The sequence below is a fragment of the Cebus imitator genome, unplaced genomic scaffold (genome assembly GCF_001604975.1).
Source record: "Cebus imitator isolate Cc_AM_T3 unplaced genomic scaffold, Cebus_imitator-1.0 Scaffold8, whole genome shotgun sequence".
In the NCBI taxonomy this organism is placed as follows: domain Eukaryota; kingdom Metazoa; phylum Chordata; class Mammalia; order Primates; family Cebidae; genus Cebus; species Cebus imitator.
Window position 1 is genome coordinate 7,499,686 of NW_016107323.1, and position 12,435 is coordinate 7,512,120.

The 12,435-nt window shown below is 40.9% G+C and overlaps 1 protein-coding gene and 1 pseudogene across 6 annotated transcripts in view; one reads left to right on the forward strand and one right to left on the reverse strand.

Moving 5' to 3' along the window:
- RAD9B (RAD9 checkpoint clamp component B) overlaps nucleotides 1–12,435 on the forward strand; it is a 37,458-nt gene that overhangs the window by 2,085 nt on the left and 22,938 nt on the right. For 3 of the 6 annotated variants that reach the window (XM_037743365.1, XM_017542048.2, XM_017542031.2), the window contains exons 2-5: nucleotides 2,628–2,783; nucleotides 3,292–3,406; nucleotides 9,512–9,611; nucleotides 11,048–11,154. In XM_037743365.1, coding sequence (XP_037599293.1) covers nucleotides 2,727–2,783; nucleotides 3,292–3,406; nucleotides 9,512–9,611; nucleotides 11,048–11,154 — 379 coding nt within the window. In that variant the 5' untranslated portion in view covers nucleotides 2,628–2,726. Of the gene's footprint in view, nucleotides 1–1,324; nucleotides 1,392–2,627; nucleotides 2,784–3,291; nucleotides 3,407–9,511; nucleotides 9,612–11,047; nucleotides 11,155–12,435 lie in introns of those variants that run through there. The other 3 variants (XM_017542057.2, XM_017542038.2, XM_017542062.2) reach the window with 2 other exon arrangements.
- Nucleotides 90–712, reverse strand: LOC108313647 (annotated as a pseudogene).

A 12,435-nucleotide genomic window follows, 5' to 3' on the forward strand; every position in this document is an offset into this window, starting at 1 on the left:
AAGTAGCTGTCAGAGGCCCAACCATGGAGCAGAAACCAATCAGTTGGGAGCTATGGGGCTGAACAGCCCAGGGATGTACAGGTATCAGAAGGTAAACGGAGAGGTCAGCTGAGCAGCCAGAGCAGGCCCAGGCTGAGGAGGACAGGACAGGCCGCCCAGGGCCCAGCCCCACTAATGGCTGCAGCATAGAACCTCGCCACCTTCTTGTTGGGGTTGCCCTGGGCCGGGTCGAATCACATCTGGATGCAGCGGCCACTCCCTCGCCTGTAGTTGCTGACCTTGAAGGAGTGACTCCAGATTTCATTGCACAGAGCAGTGGGTGTGGGGAAGTAGAAATGGAAAGGTAGGCAGGCAGCTTCCACCGGGCACTTGTTAGACCCTGAGGTCCAATTCCAGCCCTTGTGCCAGTTGCTCTTGCAGGTGTAGGAGGTACCACAATCTTTCCACCATTGTTCACAGTCCTCTTTGCACAGGGGTACGTCCAGTACCCGCTCTTTATGCCAGCTCTGATCCACCTGCTGAATCTAGGGCTCCAAGTTGGGGGAACACTCATAGAGGCAGGTGTCCTGGATGAAATGCCGTTTGTAGGCAGGTGCCATCTCTCTCCAGTGGTTCCAGTTGAAGTTATATAGGTAGGAAATATCCTTGTGGGCTTCCTGGCTGGTGTTGGTAGAACAGCAGGCATTCTCCCTCCAGGGATGACACTGGGAGAGGAGGTGGCTCTCGGTCTGGCTTAGGCTTCTCGAGATTGCGCCATTGCACTGCAGCCTGGTGACAGAGCAAGACTCCGTCTCAAAAAAAAAACAAAAAGAACATAAACAGTGTCCTACGGGATCAGACTAGTGTATGAGGAAGTCTGGCTACCCTAAAACATCAGAGATGAATGTTGAATACCCGTAATTTCTCTCATTATTTGTGGTGACCTCGCTGTCTATCGAGCTATTATAACCACTTCAAATCATCTTCTCCATGTACTCTTTTCACAGTTTTGGGGGAGTCAAATTACATTTATCTAAATCAAGTTGTAAAATATATTAGTATGGAAATTGGCTTGCCACAGTAACTCCATGCAACACTGTAAACATATAGAAGGAAGAATTTCAGTCAGTTTTATCATTTTTGACACTCTGCAAATTTATTGAGCCCTTATAATATGTCTGGTATTTTGCCAAGGGTGTTATACTGTATTAAAGTGATGTAGTGAGTCTATAAGATACTGTTCTTTATGAATTTATCTCGAGTCCTTTGAATGCTGAACTAGTTTTGCGATTTGTTGTTAGAAGGAAAGAATATAAGCATCACCTTTCTTTTTCTCCATAGTATTTGGGAAAGCAGTTCAAGCTCTATCACGAATTAGTGACCAGCTATGGCTAGATCCATCTAAAAAAGGTGTAAGTAAGAAAGTTAATAGACCATGTATTGAGGCAAGAGGAGATGTTTAAAGATCCCAGTCCAGACTGAATGTTAACTAGGAAATCTAGAAATTATAATTATCCCCTTCACTGTTTATCTTTATTTTACATATCTGAATACATTTAGAGCAAAGTAAAGTGAAAATATGCTGATAAACCTAATTCATTTAAACCAGAAGTCACAAACTGGTAGTCAAGAGACTAGATACGGTCTGCAGGAATGTTTTATTGGGCTGCACTGTGTTGTTTTTTTCAATTTGAAATAATTTCTAACATTTAAAATTGAGAGTCCAGTTTTTCCTGCTTCTCTTGAAAATTCAGAAGACCTGACAGTTTTGGGCCTGCATTCATTCCCAAGTAGAAGTAGCTGGCTGAAACTGAGTAATGGCTTCCCCCCTTAGATATGGTGTGAGACCACCAATATGTTGTAACTCCCTTATATATTGCCTTCTGCCATTTCACACATTAGATTTAAGGCCCATGGCTGGGTGTGGTAGTTCACAAATGTAATCCCAGCACTTTGGGAGGCTGAGACGGGAGGATCACTTGAGCCCAGGAGTTTGAGACCAGCCTGAGGAACAAAACAAGACCCTACCTGTCTCTACAAAAAAATTTAAAAAGTTAGTCGGGTGAGGTGTTGTGTGCCTGTAATCCTAGCTACTTGGGAGGCTGAGAAGGGAAGATCCATTGAGGTAAGGTGTTTGGAGGCTGTAGTGAGCTGTGATGGTACCACTGTACTCCAGCCTGGCTAACAGGCTGTTTAAAAAAAAAAAGTAAAAAGGAAATTAAAAGAATGTTAAGGCCCCTGTAGGCATTTACTGTTTTATGTTTTCAACATGCAAACTTTCAGATTTAACAAACGTATGTATTCAATATAATAGATGTGTACACATATGTATATACATATGCAAATTCAATTTAGCCTGTATAGGGCAGTCCATAATTAACATCCTTTGTTCCTATTTGAACACATTTAACTGTTAAACATAATGAAGTTTCCTGAATCAAGCTATTATTTAAAGGAAGTTTATTTTCCCCTAATTTTTTTTTAAATAAAAAAATAGAGGTAGGGTCTTGTTATGTTGCCCAGGCTGGTCTCAGACTCCTGGCTTCAAGTCATCCTCCTGCCTTGGATTCCCAAAGTGCTCAGATTACAGGTTCATGGGAGCCACCATGCCCAGCCTCTTCTAAATAGTTTTTATCTTATTTTTCTAGCTTGCTCTAAGATCTGTGAATTCTTCTCGGTCGGCATATGGATGTGTTCTGTTCTCTCCTGTGTTTTTTCAACATTATCAATGGTCAACTTTAGTGAAAATGAATGAAAATGAACATGACACAACATTGAATTTAAAATGCAAGTTGGGAATGAAGGTAAATATAAGTGGCTCTGGTTTTCTCTTATTCTGTAGAAATATTCATTATATAGGACATAACCTGTATTCTATACCTAATAGCTTAAATGGTATTCAGGACAAGTCTGTTCATTTATTATTTTTATTTATTTATTTAGAGACAAAGTCTTGCTTTGTTACCCAGGCTAGAGTGCAGTGGTGTAATCTTGGCACTGCAACCTCTACCTCCTGGTTTCAAGTGATCTTGTGCCTCAGCCTCCCATGTAGCTGGGATTACAGGCATTCACCACCATGCTCAGTTAATTTTTGTATTTTTAGTAGAGATGGGGTTTCACGATGTTGACCAAGCTGGTCTTGAACTCCTGACCTCATGTGATCTGCCCACTTTGTCCTCCCAACATGCTGGGATTACAGCCATGAGCCACCACGCCTGGCCAACTCTGTTCATTTATGAATGCATATGGTTTTGTTTTTAAAATGAATTGTCCATGTTAAGTATGTGCTTAATATGTATATTTGTGTTACAGTCAATTTTGCCTATCTTTAGATGTCTGAATTCCCTTGAAAGAAATATAGAGAAGTGCAAAATATTCACCAGATCTGATAAATGCAAAGTAGTTATTCAATTTTTCTACAGACACGGTAGGTATAATTGAAGGTGGTTTAAAATATTGTGGATTTTTTTTCCCAATAGTTTTCATGTTTAGAACATTCAGATTTCATGTCAAGACTTCTCATTACATTATTGCTTAGAGTGTGGGTAGTTAAGCAGTAGGGCAGTTTGAAGTATTTTTATTTATTTATTTATTTATTTATCTGAGACAGGTTGCCCAGGCTGGAGTGCAATGGTGTGATCTCAGCTCACTATAACCTCCGCCTTGAGAGTTCAAGCAGTTCTCCCACCTCAGCCTCCCTAGTAGCTGGGGTTACAGGCACCTGCCATCATGCCCAGCTAATTTTTGTAGTTTTAGTAGAGACAGGGTTTCACCATATTGGTCAGGCTGATCTCGGTGCTCCTTACCTCAGGTGATCTGCCTGCCTCAGCCTCCCAAAGTGCTAGGATTACAGGCATGAGCTACCACGCCCAGCCTGAAGTATTACCTTACCTGTCACTGTAGAACTATTGTAAGATGATTGGTATTAATTATTTCCTTTTTTGACTTGTCAGTGGCAAAAGCTTTGCCAGCATACAGCCTAAGTTTTTCAAATATCTATGTGAATTCAAACGATTGCTTGTTCTAAAATTTACTAGCTGCTTGATGATATTTTTAAGAGTGTTTTATATGTGTTGACTTAACCACAAATGCTCCTTGGTAAGAACAGAAAAGAATAATGCTTGCCTATACTGACAGCAGTCTAGGAGACAGTTTATATTGCATCTGGGGCTGAAAGAAGCATAATGACTTGCCTAAGGTGATTGAGCTAGTAAGTTGCAGAGCTAGTAAGTTGCAGAGCCTGGATTTGAGTCCATGCCTAAGAGAGTGGGAGCAAAAGTCTACATTCATTCTCTCTGCTACACCAAGCTCTAAAACAGATTTCCTGACTCTTAGCCATGCATGCTAGATATTAAAATGTTATAATCACTGGGTGCAGTGGCACATGCCTGTAATCCCAGCACTTTGGGAGGCTGAGGCAGGTGGATCATGAGGTCAGGAGATGGAGACCATCATGGCCAACGTGGTGAAACCCTGTCTCTATTAATAATACAAAAATTAGCTTGGTGTGGTGGCATGTGCCTATAATCCCAGCTACTCAGGAGGCTGAGGCAGAAGAATCCCTTGAACCAAGGAGTGGGAGGTTGCAGTGAGCTGAAATCGTGCCACTGCACCTCCAGCCTGGCAACAGAGCGAGACTCCGTCTCCAAAAAAAAAAAAAAAAAAATCGTAATCACAGGACTTTTCTATGCTTAAACATGTATAGCATAGAGATCAAGAGCAGGAACTCTCTTAATCTCTGTTTGAGACCAGCCTGGGAAAAATATGAGACCCTGTCTCCACAAAAAATTAGAAAATTAGCCAGGCATGGTGTTACGTGTCTGTAGTCCCAGTTACTCTGGAGGCTGAGGCTGGAGGATGGCTTGAGCCACGGAGATGGAGGCTGCAGTGATGGCACCACTGCATACTCCCACCTGGGAGACACTGTCTCAAAAAAAAGAGAGCATGGAACCCGAAGGCCAAAAGGTATAGGGTAAAATCTGGTTCTGCCTCTTCCATGGTGAGAGCATGGGCAAATTATTTTACATCTCTGTCCCTCACTTTCCTAATGTATGTAAAATGGGGATAAGTTGTATATTTTGAAGTTGAAATTTGAGGAGGCAAAAAAAAAAAATCTTGTGTTATTGGTCCAAATCTTTTTTTTTTTTTTTGTAGTAGGATAGTTTTATGAAAGGTTATCTTACTGTTGTAATTTATCTTGTATGTATGTATGTATCTTTGTATTTATTTATTTGAAATGGAGTTTCCCTCTTATTGCCCAGACTGGAGTGCAGTGGCGTGATCTCAGCTTACTGCAACCTCCTCCTCCTGGGTTCAATTGATTCTTCTGCCTCAGCCTCCTGACTAGCTGGGATTACAGGCACCCACCACCATGCCCGGCTAATTTTTTGTATTTTTAGTAGAGACAGGGTTTCATCATGTTGGCCAGGCTGGACTCAAACTCCTGACCTCAGGTGATCTGCCCGCCTTGGCCTCCCAAAGTGCTGGGATTACAGGCGTGAGCCACCACACCTGGCTGGATTTCTTAATTTAATTTTACATTTATTATAGTACATTTTTATTTCAGCATTTATTTATATATTTATTTTATTATTTATTTATTTTGAGATGGAGTTTTGCTCTTGTTGCCCAGGCTGGAGTGCAATTGTGTGATCTCAGCTCACCACAATTTCCACTTCCCAGGTTCAAGCGATTCTCCTGCCTCAGCCTCCTGAGTAGCTGGGGTTACATGCATGTGCCACCATGCCTGGCTAATTTTATATTTTTAGTAGAGACGGGGTTTCTTCATGTTGGTCAGGCTGATCTTAAACTCCCAACCTCAGGTGATCCGCCTGCCTCAGCCTCCCAAATTACAGGTATAAGCCACTGTGCCCAGCCATATATTTTTTTTTTTGAGATGGAGTATTGCTCTGTCACCAGGCTGGAGTGCAGTGGCATGATCTTGGCTCACTGCAACCTCTGACTCTCTGGTTAAAGTGATTATCCTGCCTCAGCCTCCTGAGTAGCTGGGATTACAGGCATGCACCACCACGCCCAGCTAATTTTTGTATTTGTAGTAGAGACGGGGTTTCACCATGTTGGCCAGAATGGTCCGGCCCCAGCTGTATTTCTTAATTTAATCTTACATTTATTATATTTTTATTTCAGCATATATTTATATTCTTTGAATTGTTTCCTATAAAATACCAATAGTTTAACATTATTTTTTTTTTCTTTGAACTTCTGTTCATTTAACGGCAGAATGATTCAAAGAGAATGATTGAAAGCATAGCAAGCCTTGACATCACAAAGATGTCGGTGTAAATTCTCTTCTACTTCTTATTAGCTTTGGGATAGTGCATGAGCTCTCTGAATCTTCATTTCCTTACTGTAAAGTGGGGATGATCTTGTATACCCTCAAGTTACGGGGTGATTGTGAGGATGAAGTGAGATCACATATGTAAAGCACATACCACAGTTCCTGCTTCAGAGGGAGTACTTGATAGTGACTGCTGTTACTATAATTTTCCTCTTCCCTTATCTCCAACTAGATTTTAGACAAGCAAGTATTCAGTTTCTGGAAGTAGCTCTCAAATAGCTTGAATAATGTCCAATAAGTATTTGTGATTGGTTAATTTTTAAATAGTTTTTGTAGGGTAGTTATATGATAGGATGCTTTAGCTTACAAGTAACAAATAAAAGCAGATGGTCCAACTCAAACTAGCTTGAAGAATAAAGAGAAGTATTGTTTCATGTAAACAAAAAATTCAAAATTAGGTCACAGGAGGCCAGGCACAGTGGCTCACATCTGTAATCCCAGCACTTTGGGAGGCCAAGGCAGGCAGATCACGAGGTCAGGAGATCGAGACCATCATGACTGACACAGTGAAACCCCGTCTTTACTAAAAATACAAAAAAAATTAGCTGGGTATGGTGGCACATGCCTGTAGTCCCAGCTACTTGGGAGACTGAGGCAGGAGAATCGCTTGAACCTGGGAGGCAGAGGTTGTGGTAAGCTGAGATCACGCTACTACACTCTAGCCTGGGCAACAGAGCCAGACTCTGTCTCAAAAAAAATGTAGGTCACAGGCATGATTTTTTTGTTTTTGTTTTTAATTTTTGTAGAGTCAGGGTCTCGTCATGTTGCTCAGGCTGGTCTCAAACTCCTGGGCTCAAGCAGTTCTCTTGCCTTGGCCTCCCAGAGTGCTGGGATTACAGGCATGATCCATGGGCATGGTTTGATCCAGGGTGCAGCTTCTTTTCTCTTTTGAAACAAAGTCTGTCGCCCAGAATGGAGTGCAGGGGCATGATCTTGGCTCACTGCAGCCTTGACTTCCTGGGCTTAGGTGATCCTCCCACCTCAGCCTCCAGAGTAGCTGGGATCACAGGAGTGTGCCACCATGCCTGGCTAGTTTTTTATATTGTTTGTAGAGATGGTGTTTCACCATGTTTCCCAGGCTGGTCCTGAACTCCTGGATTCAAGCAATCTGCTTGCCTTGGCCTCCCAAGTGCTAGGATTACAGGTGTGAGCAACTGTGCCCACCATACCTGGCTAATTTTTTTTCACACGTAATTTTAAAAAGAATTTCAGTAGATACAAGGTCTCACTGTTTCTGAAGCTGGTCTCAAACTCCTGAGCCAAGCAGTCCTCCTGTCTCAGCCTCCTAGTGTGCTGGAATTACAGGCATGAGCTACTGTGCCCAGCCTGGGAGGATAGTCTAAGATGAAGGAGCAGTGTGAAAAAATACAGGTTGAGGGGGTCTCATGTGTGCTTATAAGTAAAAAGGGAAAGAAGGCAAGTAGCAAGAAGGGAGCATTGGGGATGACAAAGACAAGACACTTCTCAGCTTGCACATCCTCAGCAATACCAATATTTACTTGATTCAAATATTTGTTATATGGGTATAAACACACTTATATATGCATAGGCTATTTCTAAAGAACACCTAAAAAACTGGTAGCAGTAGTTGCTTCTGTGGAGGTTCTGGGGTGGCAGGAGTCAGGGATGGAGGGTGACCTCACTTTTACTGTCTGTTCTTTTATACCTTTTGCATTTTGTCCCATGTGCATCTTCTAACTATTCCCAAAGGTAACTTGAAAATAATTTTAAAAATAGGTAAAATATGTCACCTTTTGAGCTCTGTATCGTCCCAAAACAGCAGCCACAGTGATCCCTTTAAAATAGGTCATATATCACTCTGATGCTCAAAACTCTCCAATAGCTCCCCATTTTCCCCAGGGTAAAAGCCAGCCTGTAATCCCAGCACTTTGGGAGGCCGAGGCGGGGGGATCATCTGAGATCAGGAGTTTGAGATCAGCCTGATCAACAAGGAGAAACCCTGTCTCTACTAAAAACACAAAATTAGCTGGGGATGATGGTACATGCCTATAGTTCTATCTACTTGGGAGGCTGAGATAGGAGAATTGCTTGAACCCAGCAGGTGGAGGTTGCAGTGAGCTGAGGTCATGCAACTTGCATTCCAGCATGGGCAACAAAGTGAGACTCCATCTCAAAAAAAAAAAAAAAAAAAAAAAAAAAAAAAAAAAAAAAAAAAAAAAAAAAAAAAAAAGAAAAAGAAAAGAAAGAAATCATGTTCTCACTCACAGTGTGGATGCTAAAAAAGTTGATTTCATGGAAGTAGAGAGTAGAATGGTAGATACCAGAGGCTGGGAACGGTGTGTGGGTGAGTACGAAGAGAGATTGCTTAGTGGGTACAAACATACGATTAGGTAGGACTAAATTTTAACACTGGGTAGCAAAGTAGAGTGACTGTAGTTGGCAGCAATGTATTCTATGTTTCAAAGTAGCTGGGAGAGAGGACTTGAAATGTTCTTAACACAAAGAAATGTTACATATTTGAGGTTATGGACACCCCAAATATTCTGGCTTGATAAATGCACAGTCTATGCATGTAACAAAATATCACATGTAATCCATAATTTTTTTTTGAGACAGCCTCACCCTGTCACCCAGGCTGGAGTGTACAAGTGGCATGGTCTCAGCTCACAGCAATCTCCGCCTCCAAGGTGCAAGCGATTCTCGTACCTCAGCCTTGAGTAGCTGGGATTACAGGTGTGTGCCACCATATCTGGCTGATTTTTGTATTTTTAGTAGTGACAGGGTTACACCATGTTGACCAGGCTGGTTTTGAACTCCTGGCCTCAAGTGATCCACCCACCGTGGCCTCCCAAAGTGCTGGGATTACATAGGCGTGAGCCACCGCGCCCAGCTGCATGTACCTCATAAATATTTTAAAATAGCATGTATCAATAAAAAAAATTAACCAAAAAAACAAACAAATAAACAAGGAAACTGCTTGTATTTCAAAGGAATTTGGGAATTCTCCTGCCTGATTGGTCAAGGCAGTGACATATTGCTTGGTGTCCACCAGGGAGCGATAAACACATTTCATTAAGGAATAGTGCTTCTCCAAGCTGTATGCACTCCCCAGATAATAATGTTACTTTTATTATTTTAATTTGGTTGTGAAACTTATGTGGTTTGTTAATTTTGTACTTAAAGTTATTAAGAGGTGGCTTTATTCCTTTTAAGGTATTAAAAGAACTCATAATATATGTTTTCAAGAAAGTCAGCCTTTGCAAGTTATTTTTGACAAGAATGTTTGTACTAATACACTAATGATTCAACCAAGGTAATGAGTTCTCTGTTGTCAATTTCTTTTCTCCTGGATATAATATGGTCAGGGAGTGAAGAATTAATGCCCTAGAGCTTTCAGTCAGTATACATATTTTTTAAGCTAAAATTTGACTTGGAGAGATCACCCTTCAGGGGCAAGAGGAAACCTTGAAAAAGACAATAGTGGACAATAACTAATGGTAGCAATACTAATTTAGTGACCCAAGAAAGTTCTAAAAATCTCCAATCAGTGGATTTTTATGTCAAGTTGCATTTATATGGTACCTGTTTGAATCTTAGAACACGGAGCTTGAGGAAATTTTAACATTTTTTATGTGAAATGATTTTGGCCCTAACTGTTAACAGTTTTTTTTTCTCTAGATAATGATAGTGAGGCATATTTGTCTTGAAATTTGAAACTTGAAACTTATTATTTGAAATGCATCCAGTTTTCAGTTCAGTTGTAGCATTAAACATTAATTAACGTTATTTTGTGACCCAAGGATATTTTATCCATATGGTTTTATTATTATTACTATGATTAGTATTATTATTTGAGACAAAGTCTTCCTCGATGGCCAAGGTTGGAGTGCAGTGATGTGATCTTGGTCCACTGCAACCTCCACCTCCTGGGTTCAAATAGTTCTTGTGCCTCAGCCTCCCAAGTAGCTGGCACTACAGGTACAAGCTACCATGCCCAGCTAATTTTCATATTTTTTGTAGAGATGGGGTTTCAACATGTTGCTCAGGCTGATTGAGACAAACTCCTGAGCTCAAGTGATCCATCTGCCTCAGCCTCCCAAAGTACTGGGATTACAGGTGTGAGCTACCACACCTGGCCCTTCCTTCTTTCCTTTTTGAATTGCACATTCATATTGTCATTTTTTCTGTGTCAAGTTATTTGGCATCTTGTATAACTGCCCCTGCTTAACACCGGAAAACTTCCCAAATGAATTTTGTAGGTGTTCCTGACATTTTGATATCAAGAAACGCTGCTCAGCCAATGTCTTAACATCAGATTAACACCAAGATTACATAAATTCTAAAAATTTCATTTTTATCTTTTTTTTTTTTTTTTGAGACAGAGTCTTACTCTGTCACCCAGGCTGGAGTGCAGTGGTGCGATCTTGGCTCACTGTAACCTCCACCTCCCGTGTTCGAGCAATTCTTCTGCCTCAGCCTCCTGAGTAGCTGGGATTACAGGTGCCCGCCACCATGCCTGGCTAATTTTTGTATTTTTAGTAGAGACAGGGTTTCACCATGTTGGCCAGGCTGGTCTTGAACTCCTGGCCTCAGGTGATCCAACTGCCTTGACTTCCCAAAGTGTTGGGATTACAGGCGTGAGCCTGGAAATTATATATTTCCAGATAAGAGATTTGAGTCCCAGTTAATAAGGTATGTCTTTCTCTTTGTTTTTCAAATAATGTTAATACTGTTTTTTACATTTTATAGATTGCTTGCTGATGCCATTGTTCTTTTTACATCAAGTCAAGAGGAAGTTACTCTTGCTGTTACTCCACTGAATTTTTGCCTCAAGAGTTCTAATGAGGAATCAATGGGTAAGGATTAGATCTGAAATGGTGTTTTGATGGATTATTACTTCCTGTCTTTGTTGATTACTAATCATACTGCAAATATCAGTGGCATAATTTTATTCCTGTCTAAAAAGCAGTAAGATGTAGAAAGGTTGGAAAAAGTTTTAAGAGATCCAACAAGTAACACAATCAGCAATTAAAATATTTAGCTTTGAAATTCAGATGGTTTTAAAATGAGGAAAATGGGGCCGGGCGCTGTAGCTCACGCCTATAATCCCAGCACTTTGGGAGGCTGAGGCAGGTGGATTACCTGCGGTCTAGAGTTCAAGACCAGCGGCCAACATGGTGAAATCCCATCTCTACTAAAAATAGACAAATTAGGAAGCTGAGCACTGAGACCAAGGCTAAAGCTGGGAGACTGAAAAAATGTAGATCACCGGAGCGTTACTCATTTCTCCGGCTCTGTTCCACTGTTGTACCAGTGGTCTAATCAGGCCTGTGTCTGCCTCCTTCTTGAATAGCCCAGAGAATTCATCTAAACAACCTTCCTACAGCAGCTCCCCACTCCATGTGGCTTGACGGGAGTTCCAGACCAGTGTTGTCTCCTGGGACATTGACACAGCAGCACGTTTATTGGTGCTGGGCAGCCACAGTTGGTGTGGCTGGTTCAGGGGCTGGCTGTCTCTCAAGCTTGTTTTATATTGTAGTATGTATCAAGTATTTCATTCTTTTTATTGCTAAATAAATTCCTTTGAATGGTTATGCCACATTTCAGGTATCCGTTCTTCATTTGATGGATATCTGGATTGTTTCACTTTTTGGCTCATATGAATAATGCTGCTATAAATATTTATATATAAGTTTTTGTGTGGACATATATTTTCATTTATCTTGGGTATATACCTAGGAATGAAATTGCTGAGTCATATGGGAACCCTATGTTCAGCATTTTGAAAAAATGCTAAACTGTTTTCCAAGGCAGCTGCACCATTTGACATTCCTACTACCAGTGTATGAGGGTTCCAGTGTCTATCATCTGTCTTTTGGATAGATCAAAGCCATCCTAGTGGGTATAAAGTAGTATCTCATTGTTTGATTTGCATTTCTCTAATGACTAATGATACTGAGCATCTTTTTGTATGCTTATTGGTTATTTGCATATCTTCTTTGGAGAACTGTCTGTTCAAATGCCTTGCCCATTTTTCACTTGAGTATTTGTCTTGATTATTCTGTATACTAGCCCCTTACCAGATCTGTGATTTGCAAATATTTTATCCTATTCTTTTTTTTTTTTTTTTTTTTTTT